Source organism: Salarias fasciatus, chromosome 23 (genome assembly GCF_902148845.1).
Source record: "Salarias fasciatus chromosome 23, fSalaFa1.1, whole genome shotgun sequence".
Classification (NCBI taxonomy): Eukaryota; Metazoa; Chordata; class Actinopteri; order Blenniiformes; family Blenniidae; genus Salarias; species Salarias fasciatus.
The window spans coordinates 10,102,312-10,130,262 of NC_043766.1; the positions used below are offsets into that span (position 1 = coordinate 10,102,312).

Here is a 27,951-nt window from a genome sequence, read left to right on the forward strand (position 1 = left end):
ATTGGCTGGCAAATCAGCTGTTCTGAACTTACTAAACAGAACACGACAACCATAAGCGTCTTGACCGGCTTCTATAGCTCCGCCTCCAGTTCATTTCTCAGCCAATCGACTTGGTGAGTGGGCGGGACTTACTCTGCTTACACTTGCCGACTGAAGCCTGGTGAGTCAATGTCAAAGCTATCTGCCGCGGGTCCTGTCTGAAGAGCCCGGAGGGAGTTTTTAATCAACTTTGTCACAGAAAGGTAATCATTAACAGCGACTTCACACTAAGGAGCTCATTACTAATGCCTTTGTTGTGTTTGGAGTCAGCCCGTTTCGGGTCGATAACAGTCTGTCTGTGTAGGATGCTAATTTAAGGAAGCTAGCGTAAACTCCCTTTTCAGTTATGTTTACCTTCGTTTATTTTCTACCTGGTCAATGATGGTCGTTTATCAATAGCCACGCTGCAAGGACACCAATATTATTCTCATTGTTATCGCTTGTTTGTTCCTTAGTGAGTTGTTAAGTTTGCTTTCTTGTGAAGCGTCGTACGTTTAAGTGAATGCGCTATTCTTATATCATGTATCAGAGCATCTATGGGCTGTATTAGTCAATAGAAGATGGAACAGTTTGCTCCTTTGATTGGCAAGGATGGGGCAATGCAACAGGAACCTGCTAATGTGTTGTTGTAGCGGCCAAACAGGAAATGGAGCCACATCACGGTATTTATTGGTCAAAATAGAGACTGAAGCTGCACTGCATCAGCAGAGCCTTTGTAGTGTCAGCATGTAAATGCAGAACTCTGGCAGATTTGCAAAAGAATTAGCCTGAGCAATAAATTCGTGGCTTACACTATCTCCTTCAGCTTCACATTATTTACTACATGAAGCACGGCCAGAGCAAAAGTGAATGTCTCGGAGAGAACAGGTAAGCTGTTTGGATCAGGAGGATTTCAGGATAATGCAGGGGATTGTCAGAGTTGAGCAGATCACAATGGTCACAACAGACCAGCCTATTCTGACAACTCTGCGGTCAAAGCCTGCTGGGAATATCACAGAGCAAGAGGTGACTTTTGTTACACAGTTTACCATAAAAAGAATAGAAACAGAAACAATATGTTGTATGAAAGAATTTGCACACAATAGTAATGTCACAGCTTAATTCACTCCTTATATTGTGCACTGTATTTGAATGGTGCACAGCCCTCAGTCATAAGAAAAAATGGTTTTTACTAATTTTGGCAAACTTTTGCTTGCTGTATATGTGTATACATTTACTATGTGACATAACAACAAAGGGGCAGACAAGAAACAATTACTGTGAAAATAACATAACCCCAGCTGTGTTATGAGTAAGAATTTCCTACTTTGTGGTTATGTTGTTGCATTGCTAAGTTGTTGCTGTTGGTTTTTGTTTGTTTCTTTTTTAATGTCACCACATTTGTTTTGCAAGATTCCGTCATGGTCAGGTAGCTGCTGGAAGCAATGGGGTTTATCAGACAGCTCATCCTCCTGCTCTGGAAAAACATCACATACCGCAGGAGGAACAAGGTAGAACACTTCTCTCCCTCTTAAACAAAAAACACCTTATATCTGAATTTTCTGAACAGAAATCGACATATGCACTATAAGAAACTCAGTTTGATTAATCTTTTGATAAATCTAAAAACTTTGACCTACTCCTCCCATTAAAAACTTTGTTCCTCAAGAAACTATGGTAGCGCTAAGCTGAGAGCATAAATACTTACAAATGCAAACAACTATGACATGAGGCACAGCTTTCATATAAGATCATGTTTTATTGGATGTAGCAGTGTGCACCCACATGAAGTTTTCATGCAGCAATAGTTGTGTGATCTGCTCACAGATCACTGAAGCTTTCACATCAGTGTTGGGTTTTGGTTTTTCCCATGCAGATCCAGCTTATCATCGACTCCTCTGGCCACTCTTCCTCTTTGTCATCCTCATCTCTGTTCGTCATTCACACCCACCATATAAACAGAGCCAATGTGAGTGATCTTTTATTTGTACTCTGCAGTTACACACACACACAGTGTCTTTCAGGTCTGAAAAATGGGTCTTTGCCAGCCACCTAAAGAGGATTAACTCTTTCTCAGTGTCTCTTTTCCACGCATGCACATTGGTTTTTCTGAACTGCTGCTGACCTTGTCTAATAAGTCTTGCTCCGGCTAAAGGTGATATAACATGTCTGCATAAGAAAACATAACATGGAAAGATGTAACACAACATCAGAAAGTTGTCATTCATGTTTTTACTGCAGTAATAGCTGAGATTTCCGATAATACGGTGTTTCATGTTGTTGTTTTGTCTTTTTTTTTAATTAATCTTTGTGGTAACTTCCACAAAGTACAAACTGTTTTTAAAACACATTGTTATTATATAATAACTGCTCGGACATTGTTTTTCAGGTCACTCAAACAGTATTTTCTTTGTTTCATATCTCAGGCTAATCCCTTCTTACTTGAACTTTTTTTGTTTTCTCCTCTTCTACTTGTAGGTCATTTTCCAAACAAAGCCTTGCCATCTGCAGGTACGTTGCCCTGGATTCAAGGCATTATCTGCAACATCAACAACCCTGCTTCCACAACCCGACTCCAGGGAGACACCCGGCCAAGCTGGCAACTTGACAACTCCATGTAAGTGGATTATAAGCAGATTAAGAGTCAACTATAGAAGTGGTGGAGTAGATGCAGGGGTCCTACCCTAACCCTCCTTAAAAGCACAAAAAATCTGTGTTCAGAGTAGATTTTTAATGTGAAAAATGCATACTTAATTTTCAGCACGCTTCCATTTGCCTTTGGTTTGATTACAGTTCTGTTGATTTAATCAAGAAAGCTGCAGTTTTGCACCATGTATTGAAGTGCAGCCATAAAATGTGGTGTATCTTATAATGTAGAACTCCATTAACTGATGCAGCCACTTTTGGTATCTTCACATGTTTGCTGACCAACAGATGAAGCCAGTTTATGCAGTGTTTCATCAAGATGTTATAATACCGTAAGACTCACTGCACCATAATGAGCTGAGGAATTTATAGGCTATAGAATGGAATCTTACACTTTTAAGATTTTTGTGAGGCAAGCAACACTGTTGTGAGGACTGTGCTTTTGTTTTGATCTTTTTCCGCTGAGATGTATATGTTAACCATATATTCAACGCTGTTTTTTTATTCGAAGATGTTTCTGTACAGCTGCTCGCCTTCATGCATGAGTTATCACATAAGTTGTTGCAATTGTACTGTAGGCTTGACCAGATTTATATTTTTAGGTTGAATGCCTAAAAAGCAATTCATTTTTTGCACAAATTGAATATATTTAAAAATCACATTCAATGTGGTAAACAATGTCATGATTTTTAAAAGAATCAAATTCATGTGCGTTCGTTATTTGTAAATTGTGATAATGTTAAGTTCAAGACGGAGAGGAGCTAAATAGTAAAGCTCTCTGATAACCAGTTGATCAACAAACCCATTCTCACCATCCACAAGCAGCGGAAAGAGTTTTGTCTGCTTGGTATTGGGCCTCACTGTTTGTGGTAGAGTGATGAGCTGATCCATCCAGGAGAGACTCGGTGTAGAGCTGCTGTTCGTCCACACTGCGGGGAGCTCATTTAAATGCTTTTTCATCGCAGTATGATGCCTCCCCGTTCATGAAGTGGGAAAGCAGGTTGATATATTAACCTTGCAAACAGGAATGTTGTGTTTGTGTCTTGACCCCTCTCTTTCCTCCTTTCTTAGACTGTCGCGTCTGTTTGTGGATGCTCAGACCATCTTGTCCTACAGTGGAAACCGGAGTTTCTCTGGCTTTCAGGAGCTGATGGAAAGTGTTCAGAAACTGGGAGAAAGAAGTGGAGGCTGGCCAAGTACTGAAGCTTATTTAATTTTTTTTCTTTTTTTTTTTTGGGGGGGGGGGGGTGTCAGTCTATATACTGTTATAAAATGACAATTAAATATTGCTAAAGAAATGTGTTTGAATGCCACATCATCCAATTGCGGATCAGTCAATACTATTAGTAAAAAAAGCTATTAGTTTTCATTGAATAGTTTGTAATGAATGAGTCTAATAGGTGGGGCAAGTGAAACACAGAATGAACATAAGTCAAAGATGTCTTCAAGCTTGCTTCCCAAGATAAAAGGTGAATAATTCATAGGAAGAAATTCGATCCATGGCTCGTGTGGTTTAGATGAGGTCGATTGTGTGATGGAGGACAGAAAGTCAACAGTATTTGATTCAAATGATAAAACATAAGGAAGAAGGGTTCAGTTTGTTCTGTGAATGGACTTTTCTCAGAAAGTTAGATTTACGCCAAAATATTTTATAAATGCTGATTCTCAAACAACTGAAAATGTTTTTATTCTTCAACTTTTTTTTTCCTTTAAATAATAATTTGCTCAGATGTACAAACAAAGAAATGCCCAGTAAATCAACATGAACTCCTTGTGGGCTTTTAACAAAAGAAGAACATAAAAAAATCATGCGAATTTGACTCATTTGGGCAGAATTACCCAAAAACGGTAACAAACAGAAGGCGATCTTTACAAATATGCTATAAAAAGCTGCTGGTTGATGAGATGAACATGCATTTAAGCTGCTGTGTACACTGGACGCAGTGTTTGAGTTTCCTCTTGCTCCTGTGCAGATAGAGTTACACCACTGCTCCAGCAAACAATACAGTGAATGGAAGCTGGTTTTCACTCTTTATTTTGTTTGATGAATTCCACATGATCATGTACTGCCTATAAATATCCCAGTTCTTTTTATGCTGAAGAAAACATTAAAGTGTGCTCGATGATTTAGAAGATATTGTTTTGGAGGGAAATAAATAACAGTATTATTCTCACAGGAGTTTTGTGAAATAAAATGCAGTCTTAAGGTGCTTAGAAACATGTAAATAAATATTTATTTATGATTTGTTTGTTACTCTGGTGTGAATAGATAAGATTATGAAGTGGTGTCATAAATCCTATAACTTTTGCTCATGTCACATTTTACAAGTTTATTACCGTTCTATTGTTTGTCAAATGCATCATAACTAAATTCAGGTGCATCATAACTAAATTCATGAATTCAGGGCTTTTAACAAAAGAGAATGTAAAAATCATGCGAATTTGACAAAAAAAAAAAAAAAAACAGCTTCCATTCACTGTATTTGACATGGTAGAAACTGTCCAATCTCCATATCACTTAGAACCAGCATGAAATATAAAAGATCTCCTTTATTTATCCCAGAATAAAGACATTAAAGTGTAAACAGCCGCATGGTGAGAGATGATAATGAGCAGTTTTAAGAGGAGAGCATGCCCGTTAGAAAGGCACAAAATTCAAGCAATAGAGGAAATAATAAAAACTGTCAAAATTGTTACACACACTCATACAATAATGGTGTGTGTGTGTGTGTGTGTGGTGTGTGTGTGTGTGGTGTGTGTGTGTGTGTGTGTGTGTGTGTGTGTGTGTGTGTGTGTGTGTGTGTGTGTGTGTGTGTGTGTGACGTCATCATTGTTTCCCTAAATTATTCTCCATTTTCAGTTAACCCAAATAAAGCAGCACTTTAGAGAAGCTAGAGTGCCACCGACCAGACAGAAGTCAGACTCACTGGTTTTGAATAATGATTTTATAAATCAAAGTAACCATCTGGCTCTGAGTTGAGTGCAGTTTAATTTGATCAGTTTTGAATTGTTGCAGATTATTTGCAACAGAAGAAAGAACTGTTACAATAGTGTGGTGACCCCTGGCATCCAAATATCACAAAGCCTGATATTTGTATATTTGGTAACAAGATAATATATATATTTTCTTCAAACTTCAAAAGTATCGACTTTTGACTTTGGTGTGTTTTTCTTTGCACTGAAGTTAATATTTGAGTGTCTGCTTCAGATCTGCCGGTGAGAGAGTGTCTGAGAGCCAACGAGACGTTCTCCACCTTCCTCCTGACGAACAGCAGCTTGTCACCTGAGACTGTGGACCAGCTGTTGAGGGCACGGCTTAGTTTTCAGGTGCGTTCACCAGCTTTTTTCCTCACTTATGAAATTGATTTATTTGTGTAGAGCAAAAGTTGTAAAAGCCTTGTAGACAAGTGTTTTTTGATTACATGTCAACCTGAGATGCAAAACTATTCAGCTTTGAAATAAGGTTAAGATGATGGAATTTATGTAGTATGGAAATTATAACATAGTATTTCTACTGTACTGATTGAATAGTTGGAAATTTCAATAAGATTTTTCTGTAATGATTTAATTAATTCTATGAAATACGGTTGGAAATCATAAAAGGGAAAACACTTTTTAAATATGAAGTAAATGACAGTATATAGAAACCTAATCTTCCTGATGTCCTCATGGCATCGCTCTGGAGGTGAAATATTATTCTTCTGATCTCCTGTTTCTGTTATGTATTATTGTCTCACAGGCTGCCTTAATTTTGTGTTGTCCAGCTTTCTCTGACTGACTTCAGAGCAGCTGAAGGACTTGGTGGTAATGCGAGTCTGCTGAGACAGTGGCGGACGGTGGAGGAAGGAGAAGCTGCCATGAACAACCTCCAGACTCAGCTGTGCGACCAGCCTGCTGATATTTTGCAAGAGGCAGATGCGCCTCTTTCTGTCTCAACTCGACTGTCTAATTCCTCACGGTAGACTCCACTTTACAGAAAATCTGTGTTTTGCAAAGAAACATTATCACTATGTTGACTATTGCTAAATTAATTGAATTCACTAATGATTATTTTTTTTATTTTTTTTTTTTTTTAGCTTTTAGTTGTTTACAAATATTTACTTGACGTTGTACTTCAATGATAGTACTATGTGTTGTGGAGTGCCTTTTATGCTTGTTCAAACTCTATGTGTTGTTTTACACAGTACATTGCATTTATCCCTCACAGCAGAAATAACACGGCCTCGTAATTTCTGCATGTATCCCGCAGAGAGAAGCGTCTGATGGTCAACGCTGCGAGACCTCAGGTCCATCAGTCTGGCCGTCACGTCCGTTTCTCAGTGAGCTCGCTGTCCTCATGGATGATGTGAGAACACAATTTATCTGTTACCTTTCCATGTCTCTGCATTTCAGAAATAACAGACAAACACCTGTGAAAAAAAAAAAAAAATCTATATTAGCTGCTTTGTGGACTTCAGATCTTTAACATTATTTTAAAACCTTGTGGGTTTTGTATTATTTAAAGCTTTGTGTGATTTAATGATTTTCACCAGCCTTTTTCCTCATTCTGTCTTCCTCCAGTTCTCCTCCCTCTCCAGTTTTTCCGAGATGAGTGCAGCTCTTCGACTTCTGTCTCCAGAGAATCGCACAGCATTCCCCAGAGAGAGTTTCAGAGCTTTCTCACGAATCATGTGTGGTCACCCAGAGATTGGAGGCGAACGCATCCCCTCCCTAAACTGGTATGAAGGACAATGACATCAAGTCTTTCTTGGGCAAAAAAACGGCACTGAGGACCTGGACCTGAACGGCGACAACAACACAAGTAAGAGGCTCTGTGAAATGGAGTTCATCTTTGGTTTTGTCACAGGATCTAAATAAATGCAGACCATATTTAGTTGTTTAGGCCTTTTTTGACACCTTAGTTTCACATTTTCCTCAAATAATATCTCAGAGTAAAAGTAGCAAAAGTTTGAGAAATTAAGACATAGACAAAGATAAGGGACAGAGAGATAAAACTACACGAGTGTTACAGAAGACGGATTAGTGTGGCGAGGATACACAAGATAAAACATTACAGTTTGAATGGTGGCCTGCAGCCACTCATCCACACACCAACGAGTAAACAGGAGCAGGGGGTACATACCAGATAAATGAAGTAGCTCTACAGCTGAGTGGCTCGTCTCCCTCTGGTGGTCTCCACCAGTTCGTGTAGAAGCAGCCACCACCACACATGTAGGAAACCAGCACAGCAGAACCAGTCGGTCCAGGAGCCAGCCTGAGCCACACTGGCCCTGATCCACAAAGTACAGCAGGCCCAGTAGGCCTGGTTGAAACGTGCCTGCCACTTCTTAATCGCTGTTTTTTATTTGTTTTTTCCTTCCCTTCTCTGTGTTAACAAGGGAAACAGAGCTGATTTATTAGGAAGTGTTGTTTTGGTTAAGGTTACCTACTGTATCTCACCTGATAAGAAAGAGCCATGGGGATTGAAACATCTGGAAGCTCCCAGCAAGTGAGAGGGTGTTATGTTTAACCAGTTTGACTCCCTGTGTGACATGTATATATTAGTCTGAGGTGTTTTTTTTTTGTGTGTGTATTTAAGGCAAATTGTAGATAGTAAAGAATAAGCACAATAAGTAAAGAAACTTGTCTCTTGAAGGCTGAAACCAAAGCTGCTTTGTATTTCCCAGCTGTTGGCATTGATAGGAAGGATTGGCAGATTTTTTAAAGAAGAAAAATCCACATACTCATGTTTCTTGCATATGTTTCACCATTACAAAGGTAAACAAATTGTGTTACTACTGTATTTATTTATTCCTTTTTTAATGCAAGGATCTCCATTAGTCTCACAAAGCAGAGACGAATATTGAAAAAGATTTATTGCAGGTTAAAAAGCCAACATTGTCAGTTTAAGGACAATAAATCGGTCACCTCAGTGTCTCAAAGAATGGAACATTGCTGTGCACACTGGTAGCAACTCATCTGCTTGGCTGCTTCTTTTCTCTTTGCAGCTCCATTCTGTAAAAACTTGATCCAGGGTCTGGAATCCAACCCTCTGTCTCGCATTGTGTGGCGAGGAATCAAACCGCTATTCATCGGAAAACTGCTCTACACACCAGACACTCCTGCAGTGCAGCAAGTCATGAAAGAGGTACAGTAAACAACAGTCAGACCCTCAGGATTTGACCTGTTATATGAAGTGAAGGTTTTGTATTTCAGGATTTCTTTAAATCCACAATTGAAAGCAGGGGGGATTTATTCAACCTCTGTTAGGTGGTGATATGTAACACGTGTAATATTATATCTTTCCCTGGGAAGCTTGCGTGTGAGATTTTTCTCAATAAACAGAAAAATTAATTGTGTGTCACCTCTTGTAGCATTTCCTGCAGACATCAGTGACTATGCAGGCATTTAAATACTCTATCCATTTCAAGTACAACAGCCTCATCTTATATTTTAACTTTATTTACCTTTACCTTAGCGTCATGTACCGTATTTTTATGTGAACACGCAGCTAAGCTAAACCCTCTTTGATGAGCTCCAGCTAATTCTGATGATTATTAGTTTAGTGAAGGCAGAACATAACACTGGATCAAATTTGGGTTTACACATATAAGTGCACATACACTTGTAAGTGGATTTATACATTGCACCCATGGTTGGGCCTTGATACCTTTCAGAGGAATCGGTGGAGAATTTTGGAGCGTGACAAGTTTTAGACTTTGCTCTTGCACTTGTTGAATAACCCATCAGTTTGTGCTGATGTTAAGTCATTTCTTTTGAAGGTGAACAAGACTTTTGAAGACCTGCAGATTATCCTGGAACTGAATAATGCCTGGGTTGAAGTTGGGCCACGTATCAAGAGCTTCATGGAAACCAGCGTGGAGATTCAGCTGCTGCAGGTGTGACCCAGTGAGCGCGCTCAGTGAGCCGTGATGCTGGCAATCCATCTCTTTATTTACAGTATTTTTTGTGTGAACCAGGATTTGCTGAAGCGTCCAGAGATTGCAGTGTTGGTCAACTTGCGTTTGGAAAATACCCCTTGGACAGCCTCACGCATTGCTCGTTTCCTGTCAACACCCTCTCCTGACACTCCGAGGAAGCCTGGAGCCCCTCCGACCTGGCTGGACATCTACAATGACCTCAATCACACAATCACCACTTTGGCACAAATCACTGAGGTTATCGTCTTCTGATGTTCTTTTTTAATCCAGGCGCTTCTCTTAATATTCAAGAAAGTTCATTCCTGTAGTTTGAATACATGCGGCAGCATCGGTATTTTACTTTGAAATTCCCCCCAAATACTTTTGAAGTTGTGCATCGAAAAAAAATGTTACAAGTAGATTTATTGTTTTTACTGCTGACAAACTTACTGATTTTTGCTGTGTAGTTTTCTGACTGTGCGGCGTTTTCCTTGCCTTTAACTGTTTTTACCATTTCTCGCCTGTAGTGCTTTTCCCTGAATAAACTAGAAGGACTGGAGTCTGAGGGTCATCTGGTGAACAGAGCCCTGGAGCTGTTGGAGGACCGGCAGTTCTGGGCTGGTGTGGTTTTCCTGCTGCCCAACACAACCATGCCTCAGCTGCCTCCCCACGTCATTTACAAGATCCGAATGGACATTGACGACGTGACCAGAACCAACAAGATCAAGGACAGGTACTGACGATTATCCAAATGTCTTCTGATGTCTTTTGATCTTTGAACAAAACCTTTAATGTAACATGATGATAATAATAATTTAACCTTATCGTATCAATATTCTGAATCAGTTTTGAAGATCTGTCTTGCTGCTGTGGAGAGATTCAGTTTTCAGCTCCTACATTTTTTTCTTCTTCAGGTTTTGGGACCCCGGTCCAGCTGCTGACCCATTCAATGATATGCGCTACATTTGGGGGGGCTTCGTCTATGTTCAGGACCTTGTGGAGAAAGCTGTGACCCGCATGTTAACTGGAGTTCAGCAGACTACTGGCATCTACATCCAACAAATTCCCTACCCATGTTATGTGGACGATGTGTGAGTAACGCATAACCTGCAGTAAACTAAATCCTCAAGAGTATCAGAATGATCAGACTGTGTTACACACATAAATTAATGAGTACACTTCATGAAGGTGAACATTGAGATTTCCACTATCTTAACTGTATCAAGTGAAATTACCACAATTAACCAGTGAAGATGGTGAAATTGAACCTCTGTCGGCCAGATAACTGTTAATGACAGTTACAGTTTACTAGAACTCATCAGTGAGAATTAAAAAACATTTGATGAACAATTGCAAAAGAAAAGTATTTTTCTCGATTTCAACAACTGTCTTGTTTGATTCAAGCCATCCGCTGCATCTTCATTCTGCCTAAATGCCACTTACCTCTCTGACAGTTTTCTTCGAGTGCTGAACCGCTCCCTGCCGCTCTTCATGACGCTGGCCTGGATCTATTCGGTGGCCATGATCATCAAGGGTGTGGTGTACGAGAAGGAGGCGAGGTTGAAGGAAACCATGAGGATCATGGGTCTGGGAACGGGAACACTTTGGTTCAGCTGGTTCATCAGCAGCATCGTTCCTTTTCTGATCTCTGCAGCACTTCTGATTGCTCTGCTCAAGGCAAGACAGCAAGCCTCTGATACCACGATGGCAGGAATACTCAAAACATAATAGAACAATTTCATAGTAACAAATGTTATGTATTTGATAGGTTTATTTTGTCCTGTGATCCTCTGCTTGATGTTGTCTCCTTTCCACTGACGCTCTGCCCCTGTTTTGTCCAGTGGGGAGACATCTTGCCGTACAGCGACCCAGCTGTTGTCTTCTTCTTTCTCACTGCCTTCGCCACTGCCACAATCATGCAGTGTTTCCTCATCAGCACCTTCTTCTCAAAGGCAAATTTGGCGGCCGCCTGTGGCGGGCTCATCTACTTCAGCCTCTACTTGCCCTATGTCCTGTGTGTGGCCTGGAGAGACCACCTCAACAGCACACACCGGGTCTTTGCTGTAAGTCAATCAATCAGAAACCAATCAAAATGTTACAAAGTGCATACTGCTATGTGTCCAGTCCTAGAAAAAGGCTGTAATCTGTTGGTACCAGTAATCACTTAACACTTTCAACTGTTCACCTTGCTGATTTGGTTGAGGTTCGAGCTCCAGAAATATTGTTTTTGTTGACAAACTCTCACACTGATCTAAAAATAACAAAAACAGCTGCTGAAGGCTGAGCACAGGAGAGAATAGACGAGCAGCACCTGATTTAATGCTGTAGCTCCATGATGGCCATTCATTTCAGGAAGATGCTGCACTTGGAAAATATTGAATCATCCATCTTCTTTACTGCCTTGTCAAACTTAGCATTAGAGGAACCTTGAGGCAGTCTGACTGTTATTGAAGGCAGGATACACCCTGAACAGGTCAACCAGTCCATCACATGGCAAATTCTGAGAGAAAGCCCATCGAACACCCTTTGTGACTGAAAAAAATACAAAAACAGAAAGAAAGCCCACAGACAAACACTTCCATTACACACCAAAGAACCCTAAACACAACCAGGACTCAGACTGGAGATGTTTTCATGACACAAGAGAAGTTATCACTAAAATCTAAGCTACCAGGAAACAACATTTCAACACAGAGTCAGAATGTTTGAGAAATGCTCAGAGAATATGCAGCCGCTGTGAAATGTCTTTTTCAAGTTTGTTCCACTAAGTGATTATTCAAACACCAATTCAGAACCGCAACCTGCTCCCAGTGGATGAATGGGTGAACGTGACTAACAGTGTTCAGCTCTTTGGAGGGTTTTAATCAGTGGAAAAGTGCAATGTAAGTGAAATCCGTTTATAATGTCCTTGTCGGCTTCTTCCAGAGTTTCCTCTCTCCTGTGGCCTTTGGCTTCGGCTGTGAGTATTTCTCTCAGTATGAGGAGCAAGGTGTGGGCATCCAGTGGTACAACCTGCGATCCAGCCCCATGGAAGGAGACACGTACAACTTCACTACCTCCATAGTCATGCTTTACGCAGACGCCTGCATCTATGCCATCGCAGCCTGGTACATCGAAGCAGTGTTCCCAGGTATGAAGACAGTCGCTTTGTCTCAGCTGGACACAGCAAAGGTAGAAAGAGCAAATCGATTCAAGAGCTAAAAAATAATAGCTTTATCATTTTCATTTTGTGTCAGAACATTTTATGAACTGTCAGGGAGGACAAGACAAATTAATAAAACAGTTACAGTTTAAAATCTGTGTCTACAACATGTGTCTTAGGTTATTATAAAGGTTGAAATGTCTTTGACTGCAGATGTGATATTGTTAGTTTTTTTTCTGTTTTTGTTTTGTTGTTGCTGATCAACCTCTGCACATTCTAAAGTGATTTGCGAAGCACTGTAGTCACTCTGTCAGATCAGTGAAAACAGGCTTAGCACATTTCTCAACCATCTTAAAAACAGAATATAGAGAAACGGGAAAAAAAATATTGAATCAAAATTCTGTTGTGTTCTTTAGATGCTCTAAGTTTACATCCGCTGATTATGTGAGATTGTTTTTAGGTTATTGGGTTTTTGTTTTGTTTTCTTTTTTTTTCCTTGTAGGTGAGTATGGGATCCCCAGGCCCTGGTACTTCATCTTTCAGGTCAACTACTGGGGTGGAGTTCCTCTTGAAGCAGGCATGCCAATCCCACCCGCACCTACAGAGCAGGATGACGGTTTGTGACGCTGCTGTTTTCTCTCTGAGTTACACTATTTTTTTGTTGCATTCCCTTAAAAGCAGTTAGTTAGGTCTTGTTTGAAAAAGAAAGCTGCGTGGGTGATATGTAGTTGTTTTATTGGACAGAGTTAATCTGCCAGGCGGTAAATTTGGCGGCTTGCGGGTTTACGCAGCCGTCTGCCTCTTCTGCTGTACTGTTCATTCGAGCTGAAAGACAGCACTGTTTTGTAAACTTAAAACCATTAAGTGCCAATTAGGCTAATGAGCTGAGGCTATAAACTCATTAATTTAAAGGTTTGAGAAAGCAAGGAGACTGAAGTTCAACTGGAGCAACAGTCCAGACTTCACATGGTGCTTTTAGCTGTGATGGGCTCATCAAGCCAGAGGCCCGATACACACAATCTATGTTTTTTTTTTTTTTTCCCTGTTGTTTTTCACAATTTCTGATTTCTGTTCATTTATCACTCTTTGTACCACATAGTTTCTGAGAAGTGTTTTCCAAACGCATTTGAGTCTAATGAGTGTGCCGTGGTCAACCTCTACTGAAGTCTGTTAAGAGCATTTAACTAACTGATCTCTAAGGTAACATAAAAATAGATATCTGTCAGATTGTTTTCTTACTTTGTGCAGTTCCAGCAATTCCTGGAAGCATCTTCACTTTTACATTTCTCACTAGCCGGCCAATCGTCTTTTTTTTTCTTCTTTTTTACTGCCAATAGGTGGAAAAATATCAATTTATTTTAAAATTTGAATTTAAATAAAAACATTTTTTAATATTTAAAAGTGACATCAAGTTCTTAGCTGTTGTCATTTTTTCATGAACCATTCTGTATTTTAATAATTAACTTACTTTTGATTTTTTTCAGATTAGATAATTGACCGTGTCAATTGTGTGTTGATGCCTCTAAATAGATCACATCGAACCAGAGCCCAGCAATTTGATCCTGGGCGTGAGCATCCGAAATCTGGTGAAAATCTACAAGAAGGGGGCAAAGCTGGCCGTCAACCATCTCAACCTGAAGTTCTACGAGGGACAGATCACGTCTTTTCTTGGACACAACGGAGCTGGAAAAACTACCACCATGTAAGAGCCTGGAGAGTATCTCTAATGGCAACTGGTGTTTCATTTCCTTTTATGTGCCAGTTCAGTTTTATGTTTACAGTTAAAGATTTTTTTTTTCACTGTAATATGGTTGAATAGTAAATTTAAAATTACGTCAGCACTCTTGAAATTGCAGACACACTTTTGTGAGGCTCAAACCCTGACTTTGAGTGTGTCCGATGTGTGTCAGATCTGTCCTGACAGGCCTCTTCCCACCCACCTCCGGTACTGTGTACATCAAGGGGATGGACATCCGTCATGACATGGACATCATCCGAAGGACGCTGGGAGTGTGTCCCCAGCACAATGTCCTGTTTGACATGTAATTCTCATCTAAATCCAGCAACAATGTTTCTTGTCTTCACTTACTCGTTTCACCCGTTTTTTGTTTTGTTTTTTCTATAATCAAATTTGGTACACAAATCAAATGCACACAAAATCAAATAAAGACAGATAAATTATGTCATTATCTGCTAACTAGCCTGAAGTTTGGCATGTCTATTCAAAATGTGAATACTTTAAATTGAGTGAAGAGCGTTACGTTGCAGATATTCAAAATGGAATCTACAAAATATAGAATAACACTGGAAAATGCAATGAAACAAAAATATTGACATTTTGTCTTTATTCTCCTCAGTCTGACTGTGGAGGAGCATGTGTGGTTCTATGGATGTCTGAAGGGTCTGTCTGAGGAAGAGGTTAATGAAGAACTGGACACTCTGCTGGAGGATGTTGGCCTCCTGCACAAGCGTCATGAACAGACCAAAAACCTCTCTGGTAAAGACAATAGTTTGACTTCAGTGCATGAAAAGGTTGAAAAAAAAATGAAAGTTTGATGTGACACATGTGTTGAAACTCCATCTGTGTTTGACTGTTAGGAGGGATGCAGAGGAAGCTGTCTGTGGCAATAGCATTTGTTGGAGGTTCAAAGGTGGTTGTCCTGGATGAACCCACCGCTGGCGTTGACCCCTATTCACGCAGAGGAATCTGGGACCTACTGCTTAAATACCGCAAAGGTATAGTACAAGGGAAACAGCATCTTACTGTAGCTTCTGAGCCAGAGGGATAGGAGATAAACACATTTTTTAAAGCTTGTAAAGTCATTATTCCATGTGACAAGACGCAAGAGGATTGCTTTATGTTATTAAAAAAAAAAGAAAAAGAACGAAAACAAATTGTGACCTTTCTTAACTTTCCTTGCACTGAAATGTACAGGAGTGGACTGAAGCAAGTGCAGACAAAACACGTAATTATTCCCAACTGGTGCAAAAGTTAGTTGTTCTTTACTTCTTGGAGATGCTCTTTTAAAACTGGCTGGGTCACTGTTTTTACTCTTGGCTGTAGTTATAACTAAAGCGTGTCCTGCTCCAAACGCTCAACATGTGGACAGGGAGCGATGTGGAGATTGAGCTTTTCAGCTGAGAACGATCTACACTACCAGCTGAGCCGCAGCCTGTTGATTTCATTCTCCACTTATTTATTTTCTCCAAGATTTTGTCTCACAAATCAAGATGAAAAATTCAAGCATGCAAAAAGCCCAGATTTTGAACACAGGCTTGTTGCTGCTGCTGAGAATGAATGTAACTCTCTAGTGACCCCGTCAGAGGCCTGTCCCACATTTAGAACCCCCACCACTGAACTGAAAATGAAGTAACGACAGAGGAAACTAATAATTTAATAGGTTGTCCATATTGTGTTGTACTTGTGGGGCGTTCCTCCTTCAGACCGGACCATCATCCTCTCCACCCACTACATGGATGAAGCAGAGCTGTTGGGTGACCGCATCGCGATCATCTCTCAGGGAAAGCTCTGCTGCTGCGGTTCTCCGCTCTTCCTGAAGTCCAAGCTGGGCTCTGGCTACTACCTCACTGTGGTGAAGAGGGAAGGTCTGGAGACTGGCACTCCCAGCAATTCCAGTATCTGCACCAGTACCAGCGTCAGCACCAACAAGCTTCCTCCTCTCGTCAAGGTCTGCTCTTTTCACGTTCTTAACAATTTAGCACCCTTTCATTGCATTGGTTTGTTGAAATACTTTATGAGAATGGACAAGATCAAGCTTAACAGATTTGTGCTTTTATTTTTTAAGAGCTTTCCTTGTCTTGATATGTACTGAAGGTTAATAAAATAAGATGTGTGTTTCAGGACAGTGAGTCATCCTTGAGTGAAGACACTGGGCTGGGCAGTGAGGAAAGCAGCTCGAGTGAGTATTTAACTGCAGTCTTACCTCCCCACTGACGAGGTCAATGAAGTTTGGGATGCTTTTGCTCTTTTAGCCAGACCCACTCAGACTCATCTCTGTCTTCTTGACAGACCTGGCAGCTTTGATGTCCATGGCTCAGCACTACATGCCAGGAGCAAAGCTAGTGGAAGAGTCCAGACGTGAGGCGATGATCAACCTTCCCCAGACAGCCGCCAAGGACAGCAGCCTCGCTGTCTTCCTGTCAGAATTGGATCAGAAGCTGGGCGAGCTGGGCGTCAGTAGCTATGGCCTTTCAGATAGTACACTGGAGGAGGTGAGATACACTTTCATTTAGCGATGATTCTCTATACAGCCAAAAAGTATAATCAGTGTTTATATGTGACTGATACAGCACAAAGTCCCTCTCAAAAATAGTCAAAGACAGTTGACACACCCACGTCAGGTCTGTTAAAATGTTTAAAAACCAATCACCTTCATTGAGTGACAGAGCTACTTCGCCAGTGAAGTGTACAAAACTCATCAAATGAAAAGAAAGGCAGGGATCATACCTGTCAGTGTGAAGATCTACCCAGAACATGTATCACCTCTGGATGAGAACTTTAGCTTTCTCTGGCTGTTTAAAATCATAAAGTATTTACACAGAGCCTTGGTATTGAATTCATAGTGAGAAAAAACAATGTGTTATCAGTGAAAGAGCAACACTGATTTGCTTTATGAAGCATTACGCAGTTAACTTCAATACACCAGAATAGAAGTAACAGTAAAAACTGTTTGTGCTCTGAGAATTTTTTTTCTTTTTTTTTTTTTCAAATGAGTATCTTGTTGCACTGGCAAAAAAAATTCAATCATTTATCACAGCTCTCCTGTTTGACTACAGATCTTTCTGCGAGTGGCAGAGGAAAAGCCTGCGGACGCTGAACCAGAGCTGCAGGCCGAATCCAACCACAGTCAGCCGTCAGAAGGGCAGACAGCTGAGAATCCTGCTGAAGAGGAAGGTGAGGCAGGTGAGTACTCTCACTCTGCATTCTGTGTATTCATCACACTTTATGCACATGGTTGGCCTTCTGCTTCATGTTCCTTTTTGACGATTTGTTTCTATAATGCTGCCAGGAAAGAAAAGGCTTCGTAAACAAGGTACCTCCAGCTCACCTCTTCCTGGAACTCATCTTTAGAAACAAAGTGAAATTGTTATTTTCCCCCAATAGAAACATGTTTACATAATTTTATAGATTTAAAGTGGTTTAACTTAAACTTTGTTAAACTGACATAAATTGAAATAAATATCAGAAGGTATAGAGCAGAGTCTTCATCATGCTGTGGTGTTGATATCTTTCTGTCTCTGTCTCTGTCTCTGTCGGTCCATTAATCCTCAACCTCATGTAAAAAAATCACACAGTATATCTTTCTGCTTACAGAGCCTCTGGAGACAGACCTGCTGAGCGGAGATGGCCGAGGTGGAGTTCCTCTGACCGGCTGGTGGTTGACGTGGCAGCAGCTCAGAGCTCTCTTCATCAAACGTTGGCTTTATGCTCGGAGGAGCCGCAGAGGACTCTTCGCCCAGGTTAGATTTCTCTGTTCGAAAGCTGTCTGTCTGCAGAGCTTCATGGACTCTTCAATGCTCATTGACTTATTACCAACGTAACATTAGGATGAAGCATTTTATTCATGCTGATGCTTGGTTTGTGCTTCAGATTGTTCTGCCTGCTATGTTCGTGCTTATCGCGCTGCTCTTCAGCCTCATCGTTCCTCCCTTTGGGAAGTATCCTGCCTTGGAGCTGCAGCCTTGGATGTATGGAGAGCAGTACACCTTCTTCAGGTCAGTCTGCGTACTATTTTTTTTTTTCCACAAGTGCTTTTTTTTATCTGTTTCAGCCCGGTATGCTCTAATTTTCTGTGGTCTGGTACTAAAAGTACAGGCTCTCATCTCGGGTTTTCACATTCATAGCAATGATGCTCCTGGGAACCCAGCCATGGAGAACCTGCTGGAGGCTCTGCTGGATCAGCCAGGTTTTGGGACCAAGTGCATGGAAAGAGAGGAGGACAACAGCACGTATGAGATCCTTCAAACACACTTTGCCTCAGAAAATGCTAAAAACACTGAAAAACAACACTTCAGGAATTAAACCCTTACATTCCTTTCATGATTTGGTGTGCACACTTATCATAGCCATAACTCCTCAATCTTTTGTCACAAGTCCTGTCAGCAGTGTTATGGTTTTTGGTTGAATTTCAATGTCTTTGGCATGTTGACATGCTGGCTGTGTACATCAGACCCTGAGGCAATGTGTTTCCTGTGTGCAGGGGTTCTCAGTGTGAAGCTGAGCGTGGTGGGCTCTTCATGAGGCCTCAGGTCCCCTACTCCACCTGGCAGATGTTCAGCAGAGGAAACTGGAGCAGAAGCAGCCCTTCACCTGACTGTGAGTGCAGCACCGAGGATGTCCGCCGGATGCTCCCTGAGTGTCCGGTGGGAGCTGGTGGGCTTCCTCCGCCACAGGTGGGTGTGACGAGAGACCAGGACTGATTTACTGCGTGTGCAATATTAAGTATTCGGTATTAATAGTCACTGCTGCACTATATGCAGCTTAAAAATTTATCTGAATGCAATGAATGTCTGAAATGAAATGAAGAATTTTTAACAGTTACATGAGTTGTTGTTTTTTCCAGCAGATTTTTGCACTCAGTCAGAACCATGATTTATTATAAGATTTTTTTTCCATATATTTGATTTTGTTATCTTTCAGATGAAAAGAGCAACTGGAGACATCCTCCAGAATTTGACAAATTATAATATCTCTGACTATCTGGTGAAGACCTACTCTCAAATCCTCAAGAAAAGGTACCTCATTAAGTCCGCCAAATCACGAATGCCCTGTTTGTGATTTTGTTCTCTCGTCTTTTTGTCTTAAATTAATTTATTTTCTTGCAATTTTTTTACAAAATAGGTTTAATGCATTATGTTACTGTCAATAATTATTCTCTGTCTGTTTCTCACTTTTCCGATTAGCTCTTGTCATCATTACTTGAAGCCTAACTTTATTTTTTCATTGTTTTTATTTTCCCAGCCTGAAAACCAAGAAATGGGTGAATGAATTCAGGTGAGGAGCTCATTTTCTATTTGAAAGGAAAATATCAGCTATCGCTCATTGTTGTCTGGATTTGTTAAAGTCATTCATTTATGTGACGCAGATATGGAGGCTTCTCCATCGGTGGCAGCGCCACTCAGACCGTATCCCAAGTCCACCACATGCAGGACTCAGTTATGGCAATCAGGACTCGATACCAGGTCCCACAGGTACAATTAATTCTTTCGATTTTTTTTATAAATTAATGCTTTATTAAGTCCTTCTGTACTTAACAGTTTTCTCCCCATCTCAGAACTCGTCAGTGGACCATCTGCTGAACCGACTTCCACAGTTTCTCAGTGGATTGAACAGTCAAAACAATGTTAAGGTGAATATTTGAATGATTGTTTGTCTTCTCCTTGTTAAAGCCTCCTGTGATACATCTTTTCTGAGGTACATTTTTTTCCCACAGGTTTGACTTGTTCACAGCTTTTACATGATGCATTTTCATTGGCTACTTATTTGAGTTTCTTTCATTAAGACCAGATTTTAAGTCCAGATTTTTCCAGCTGTGTAAGCGTAGTTTCTCACTCTGCTGTTCTCAGGTTTGGTACAACAATAAAGGGTGGCACGCCATGGTGTCGTTTGTTAATGTGATGAACAACGGCCTCCTGAGAGCGAGTCTGCCTCCAGGACCAGAGAGGAGAAGATATGGCATCACTGCCTACAATCATCCGCTCAACCTCACCAAGGAGCAGCTCACCGAAATGGCCATGTTAGTGTACTGCTGTGAACAGTCCAACCTCAACCTGTTGATTTTCATTTTCCACAAAACTCTGAATTTTCCAGTTTGGCTCACAGTGAAATATATATTTTTACCGTACATGGTTTGTATAAATGTATATGTTCTGTTCCCTGTTTGATCTTTCAGGATGACTACATCAGTGGATGTTCTGGTTTCTATCTGCGTGATCTTTGCGATGTCCTTTGTGCCGGCCAGTTTTGTGCTTTTTCTGATTGAGGAGCGCGTCAGTAAAGCCAAACACCTGCAGTTTGTCAGCGGGGTCAAACCGATCCTCTACTGGCTCGCCAACTTTGTCTGGGACATGGTGAGTACTCAAGAGAAAGGAGAGGAAATATTTCCTCATTATTTTTTCACTATTTGCAATAAAAAACTCGTTCTTTGGTTCTTTTTTTTATTGTTTCAGTTGAACTACACAGTCCCAGCCACCATGGTGGTGCTGATCTTCATCAGTTTTCAGCAACAGTCGTACGTCTCCGAGACCAACCTGCCCGCTCTTGTTCTCCTCCTCCTGCTTTATGGGTACTTTTAACGAGATTTTTCAGACTGCTGTCACGCCGTTATTGTCTTTTATCATATGTCACATGTAACTCTGATCTGCACTGCTCAGTCTCTTCAATACACCTGCAGAAGAGTGTGATTTAGCACAATGACATTATCATATTATGTTGTGTTTTTTCAGTGGAGTTGATGAACTATATCATATTTGGAGGTGATATTTATATTCTGTTCCCTGGTCATTAATGTTAATGGTTTGACCAAAATATGAGAAACACTTCTGACTACACTGCAGTCACCTGAACACTAAAATGGGCAAAAACTGAGCATTGTTACCTAATGACAACAGAATATCTAATAAAGTGTCCAGTAAGGTCTCTTCACTATCAGTGATGAGTGAGAATAATGTGAGTGTATTTTATGAGCTCATGAACATGACTCTTGGTCTTTCTGTTTTTTATTCCAAAGTAATCTTGTAAAAGTTTGGGAAAAGGTGAAATCATTTAGACTTTCTCTGTTTCTTTGTGAACAAAACGTTTTCTATCCTTCATGTCAGGTGGTAACTCTTCTGAACGGCCTCATTATCATTTCCAGGTGGTCCATAACCCCTATGATGTACCCAGCATCATTTGTTTTCACCGTTCCGAGCACAGCCTATGTGGTGCTGACCTCCATCAACCTCTTCATTGGAATCAATGGCAGCATTGCCACCTTCGTCCTGGAGCTGTTTGTTGATGAGGTACGAATTTTACCACATGGCACCAACTGTATGATTGAAATCCCTTCTTTTCTTTCATAAAGCCAGACTAAAGGCTCAGATATATGCTAACATGATTAAATATACTATCAAAGCAATGAAAAATTGTTACCAGTTAACTACTTAATTATGAGTTATTTTCTTTGCAGCATCTCAACGAAGTGAACAGGATCCTGAAGAAGGTGTTCTTGATTTTCCCTCATTTCTGCCTCGGACGAGGACTCATTGATATGGCGAAGAACCAGGCGATGGCAGACGCCTTCCAAAGATTAGGTATGTGTTTGTTCAGGATGTGAACTTTACTTAGAGCAGGTAAAGAACTTTTAGACTTTCTGTCCACGCAAAGGTGACACATGTACCAAGCATTAAAATTCTCTTTACAAAAATTATTGAAGTATGTTTGGATGTTTCTGCAGGTACCAAACAGACGCTGGACCCTCTTCAGTGGGATTTTGTAGGAAAGAACCTGTTTGCAATGGCTGCTGAAGGACTTGTTTTCTTCATCTTCACTATACTTCTGCAGTACAAGTTCTTTATACGTTTCAGGTAGAAAATAGTGCTTTCTTTTCCTGGTTTTCCTCCCCGAGGTGTTCTGGAGAACAGATGAATAATGTTAGGGTGTGTTGTCTCTTTATCCAGGCCATGGAATGAACCTGAGATTCCTCCTCTTGGACCAGAGGATGAAGACGTGGCCAGGGAGCGAGAGAGAGTCAAAAGTGGCAAAGCGCAGTCGGACATCCTCTCTATGATCGACCTGAGCAAGGTACAGCCAGGACACAAACAAAAAATGCTAAAACAAGAGCTTCTCATGTGATTGTCTACCTCTATGATCCATCATTGTTTAATCTGTGCAGTCATCTCATCCCATCGTTTTCTGTATAACTACGAATACACAGTATATCTTTTTAAATCCTGTTTCTCACACAACTGTGTATTTATCTTAGAGTGTATTCACATCTGGACTGGAAAGTATAACATAAACCATCACAAAAGCACAAATTTTATTTTATTTTGAAAGGGCTTGGCAGGGCACTTCCTGGGTCTGTTTATGAATGCATCATAATACTGTGTTTTATTACATGTAACAGTTGAATCTGATGTAATCGGCTCAGAGGTTTGCAACAGCAAGGCAACAATTATGTAATCCATTTTATTTTAAAGCCATGCAACGAACACACACACCCTCTCACTCCTAATAAATTCTTCTGTTGTTGGTCAGGTTTATAAGGCAGGCAAAAAGCCAGCAGTGGACCGTCTCTGCCTAGGGATTCCCCGCAGTGAGGTGAGACGCAGACGACTGCTGCCCTTCTGGTTATGGCAGCCTAGTGAACAGAGGTCGCCTGTTTTTTTTGGTTTGTAATCAAAGCTCAGCGTGTTTCAGAGGTGTTTATCATTTACAGCTATAATCTTATCTGAACTAATTGCTGTAGTCCTCTCAGTCCATATGAGATTTTGCAAAGATTGTTTTATAACTTTAATACTTCTGTTAATTATTATAAAAAACTCCTGTTCAATCATTATGATGATTGTGTTGCTTTTTTTCCTCTTGAAGTCACAGTCATATCTTTTAATACTTTTACAAGTTCTTCAGTGGTAACACTGAAAATGTTTATTTCAGCAGAGTGTGTCAGTCCATGCTTTTTTTGTTATTTGTTAACCCTAAGTAAGTTACCATCATGTAATTATAAAAGCCAGCAGGCGCTGTTATGAGATAAGGGGCTCTGAATTCGTTCCTCCCTTGGTGAATTTGTAGCACCATAGAACAGCTAAGGTAGAAAAATGGAGCAATAATGACACAGAGCAGTTACGTCAAAAAAAAAACTAAAGAAGCAGATTATTAAAGTGATGAGAAGTGTTGCAGGTGTGATGTTTTGTTTCTAACCTCCAGTGTTTCGGCCTTCTCGGGGTGAACGGAGCAGGGAAAACATCGACATTTCGCATGCTGACTGGAGACACCACTATCACACATGGAGAAGCCTTTCTCAACCACTACAGGTACTCAACCTCTCCACAGCTGCAGTCACATCAGGTTCAGCTTACTTAAACTGATGCTGAACATTTTCATTCTGTCAGCCACTGTGTAACCAAGTCGTGACACAAACTATAGAATAACGTTGTTTCAATAAAGGTAATTGAAAGATCAAAAGTTTTCTTCAGCAGAGGAGGTTTTATGTTGTTTTTTGCATCTTCTATGACTCATTTACAAAGTCTTTGGCATCAATGGATTTGTGATCATTTCTTGCCAGCGTGCCACGAGAGATGGAGCGTGTCCACCAGCTGATGGGCTACTGTCCACAGTTTGATGCCATCAGCGACCTGCTGACGGGTCGGGAGCATCTGGAGCTGTATGCCCGCCTGCGCGGCGTGCCAGAAGAATCTGTTCGCAAGGTAACCAAACGTAAAAGAAGAGTCCGGACTACTGACCTGATGGGCTAGTGCTTTTACTATTGGAACCAAGTTCATGTCTAATATTAACTGCACATTAAACACATACACTCCTCCACGTTTACACACAATCAGAATGACACTTACTGTGCTTCAGCAGCATCCAGGACAATGTCACATTAAACTGGATTGTATTATTTTTGTTATTTTTTTGAATATTAATGCCTTTGTGCTTTGTTTTATGTTTATTTTCTGTTATATAACTTGCTTATGTCTGTGGTTTACGTCACTTCTGGCTGCAATGGCATCTTATTCTGTCTTATTCTGTGGATATTTATATTGTTAATGTGACAAATGGAAACGCCACTGGATGGTATGTTGCCCTTCTCTGCTGGGCAAAACCTGTTCTGGCACTACAAGGCGCTCCGCCCATCAGGGTTCATATGCCGCAGCTGACAAACCAAATTTTAAAAATTAATTAAAGAAATAAAAATACCATAAAAGATTACTTGAAGACTTGAGGAGCAGATGGAATCCTTCAGAAATAAATAAAGGCCTGATATTTGGTATCGCAATTTTTCAGCCTTTGCAATATAAATTTTAAGGATTATACACTGAAGAAAAACATTAATTTTTTGTTTTTTTTGCTCCCATTTTTCATGAGCTGAAGTCAAAGGTCAAAAACTTTTTCCTGTAAACATGTGCCTGTCTAAATCTGTGTTAGTGAGCACTTCTCTGCCGAGATAATCGTCCACTTCACAGGTGTGATTGATCAAGATGCTGATTAAAAAGCAGGATTATTGCTCAGGTGTGTCTCAGTCTGGCCACTATACAAGGACACCCTAAAGTGCGCAGTTTCATCACACAGCGCAATGCCACAGATGTTGCAAGATTTGAGGGAGCCTGCAATTCTCATGCTGACTTCAGGAAAGTCCACCTGAATGTTCATTTCTCCACCTGTTCTCGTTTGTTCCTGTTCAAACGAGAGAGAGCGTGTACCTCTGATACAGTGTTGTGTTTTATGTTTACGTATGCAGGTTGCACAGTGGGGGGTGAAGAAACTGGGCCTTACCCAATATGCAGAGCAGGAGGCTGGAGGCTACAGTGGTGGCAACAAAAGGAAGCTGTCCACGGCCATCTCCCTCATCGGGGCCCCGCCGGTTATTTTCCTGGTGAGAAACATGGACACTGAACAGCCGACAAACAGACGCTGAGATTCTCAACACTGAAGCTGAGCATTTAGACAATAATTACAGTAATATTCCCTATTATATATAGACTGAAGTGTTTGTTCGTATGATTATTTGTTTTTATCTTATCGTCAGGATGAACCCACCACTGGGATGGATCCAAAAGCCAAGAGGTTTTTGTGGAACTGCATCCTCAGTGTCACCAAAGAGGGGAGGGCCGTGGTTCTCACCTCCCACAGGTCAGAGGAGGCAAACGCTAAACTCCATGTTAGGCTAATTAAAATCTGTCACCTCTGTATTTTCAGGTGAACGTTTCCTTGTGTGAACTGTGTGAAAAGCTATAAAACCACTAATGAGCTGTATCCTGTGTCTGTGTGTTCAGTATGGAGGAATGTGAGGCTCTCTGCACCAGGATGGCCATCATGGTCAACGGCAGGTTTCAGTGTCTCGGATCTGTGCAGCACCTGAAAAATCGGTAACCGCGCATACACACACACTGCACTGTTGGCGTCATGTCTGTGTTTTCTGTCTCAGCACTGTCTTGTTTGTCAGTGCAGATAATGACCGGTGATATACTGTGTGCATTGCAAACAAAAGAAATGTAATGTTTTACGTGTTGTAGATAATAATACCATAAGTTATCTGTATTGTTGTGAAATTGCAATGTCATTCTGATGCAACTGAGTTCATAAAGAGAAACGAAAAGGATTAATCAAAATTCTAAATACCACATCAGCTTTGTCCATCTTTTTATGTACCAACATCTTCTGTCTTTCAGGTTTGGTGACGGATACACCATCATCCTCCGGCTGGCAGACACTAAAATCGACCCAGAGTCGTGTCCGGTCAGCCTCTACATGAAGACGTCGTTTCCCAGCATCGACCTGAAGGAGCAGCACCAGAACGTGCTGCAGTACCAGCTGCCCTCACATGCCTGCTGTCTGGCTCGCATTTTTGACCTGCTGGCCAACAACTACGAGGAGCTGGGCATCGTCGACTTCTCCGTCTCGCAGACCACCCTGGACCAGGTGACCCGGCTCGTGATGAGACAACCGATTGGTTGCACCTTTTGAAATTGAAATTATAAAATCTCTTTCAGTGGAAAAAAAAAAAATAAAACTGTGACACTAAAGTTGGATTATATTTTTAGGTGTTTGTCAACTTTGCAAAAGAGCAGACCGATGACGACCATCTTACAGACGTGGTCGTCGGCAACGGGACAGCACAGGCCAACACAGCGTCCCAAATTACTCCTCCAGTCATCCACCCGCACCCACCAGTCACTCCTCCTCAGCTGGCCAGGAGTCCGCAGCTGCCCCGGAAATCGCCTGAAACAAGCAAAGCAGGTAAATCCAAGAAGGCCAAAGCTAACAAAGAAAAAAGCAACAGCATGGCAATGAGCAGACTGCCACAGCCTGAAGAAACATCCCAGGAGGCGCCGGAGACGAGCCGCAGGGCCAGCACCGAGTCCAGCAGCAGCGCCGGCGGTGTTCAGGCAGGGACCAGCCGACCTCGCAGGTCCAAACAGAGAGCCGACAGCTCCAGCAAAGATCCCTCTGCGCTGTTTATAGTCGGCAACAGCTCGCAGGACAGCGCACTGTGAAGCAGACCAAAAACTGACAGAAGCTTTATATCACTCGCTGAGTGCTCCATTCCAGTCTGCCGGGAGGTGAACAATGAAAACACGCTGACTCGAGTATTCAGATTATTCTCAGAAGAAAGAACCAAAAGTCTGTCCTGTTAACAGCTTTGGTGCCTTGTTCACACATCTTCTCCCTTGTCTGTAACCCCTCCAGCTGATACTCACCGTGTCTTTTCTTTACTCTGTCGTTTTATAAAGTGGTTTATTTATTCAGAATCAGTGGTTTTCAGAGTCTCGTGCATGTCTCACCTCGGGGCCACAGTAGTTTGGGAGGATGTCTGGTTCAAAGCATGATTTTGTTTTGCTTTTTAATCATTTGGTAAAGATTCCCCAAAAAAATGAAAATACAAAGACTCAACAGATACTTCAAATTCTAAACCATCTTGTTATGGATTCCAAGAGTTGTTATCAACTATATCACATTATGTGAAAAACTTAAGGAGTATAATTGCCAGTAGTTGTGAGACAGTGTTACAGTTTGAACCCTCCTGTCCTGAATGATTGTCATCTATGTAGCAGCAGTGGGCAGCATTTCTCAGGACTCCATCTTTGGACCTCCAACAGTCTTGCTTTATGTTGCTGAATGCACTTTAAAAATCAAAAAATAAAATGCTGCAAAACCAACCGTCGGTCATGTTACATGTAATTAATAAGATGGTTTTATAGAAGGTAAAGTATTTTAAGCACTGTTTCACAACCCTTTCAGTATCTTGTTATTATGAAAGGTTTTGCTTGTACTGCAGGGTCATTGTTTATCTCCTAAATGTTTTAAAATGTTTAATGTGATGCTGTTTTGTAAATACCCATGTTATATTCTCTTTTTCTGTCAGTTTTTTAATCCTTTTTGTTTCTGGTTTGCTGTTGGCTAGCATTCAAACAGACTGTTACATATAAGGGTCAAACCCACGTGCATGTTTTTTGCTATGTGATATTTAAATCACTTTTTTAGTATTTATTTCTGTCATACCCAGGATTCAGATGCTTCCTGCA

General features: G+C 41.0%; 2 protein-coding genes across 2 annotated transcripts; both read left to right on the forward strand.

Moving 5' to 3' along the window:
• The first annotated feature begins 158 nt into the window (after positions 1-158).
• LOC115382275 (phospholipid-transporting ATPase ABCA1) lies at positions 159-7,259 on the forward strand. The gene is given in 11 exon segments (XM_075410399.1): positions 159-242; positions 1,432-1,529; positions 1,895-1,907; positions 1,910-1,987; positions 2,497-2,635; positions 3,736-3,860; positions 5,873-5,991; positions 6,429-6,581; positions 6,583-6,622; positions 6,914-7,009; positions 7,225-7,259. Coding segments are annotated over 9 exon segments (747 nt in total). The 5' UTR covers positions 159-242; positions 1,432-1,463; the 3' UTR covers positions 6,928-7,009; positions 7,225-7,259.
• A 3-nt stretch (positions 7,260-7,262) lies between these two features.
• Positions 7,263-26,922, forward strand: abca7 (ATP-binding cassette, sub-family A (ABC1), member 7). The gene is made up of 41 exons (XM_030083974.1): positions 7,263-7,465; positions 8,652-8,791; positions 9,426-9,542; positions 9,624-9,821; positions 10,091-10,296; positions 10,478-10,654; positions 11,018-11,240; positions 11,405-11,626; positions 12,489-12,693; positions 13,208-13,321; positions 14,236-14,407; positions 14,616-14,747; positions 15,063-15,202; positions 15,304-15,441; positions 16,150-16,394; positions 16,568-16,625; positions 16,736-16,938; positions 17,503-17,629; positions 18,041-18,186; positions 18,317-18,441; positions 18,571-18,675; positions 18,927-19,119; positions 19,367-19,461; positions 19,688-19,720; positions 19,812-19,917; positions 20,001-20,075; positions 20,293-20,462; positions 20,619-20,796; positions 20,896-21,011; positions 21,582-21,726; positions 21,894-22,017; positions 22,161-22,290; positions 22,384-22,507; positions 22,964-23,026; positions 23,633-23,739; positions 23,991-24,132; positions 25,167-25,301; positions 25,455-25,558; positions 25,702-25,794; positions 26,098-26,347; positions 26,470-26,922. Exons 2-41 carry the CDS (start codon positions 8,783-8,785, stop codon positions 26,920-26,922), a joined length of 5,898 nt encoding a protein of 1,965 aa, XP_029939834.1. The 5' UTR covers positions 7,263-7,465; positions 8,652-8,782.
• The last annotated feature ends 1,029 nt before the right edge of the window (positions 26,923-27,951 follow it).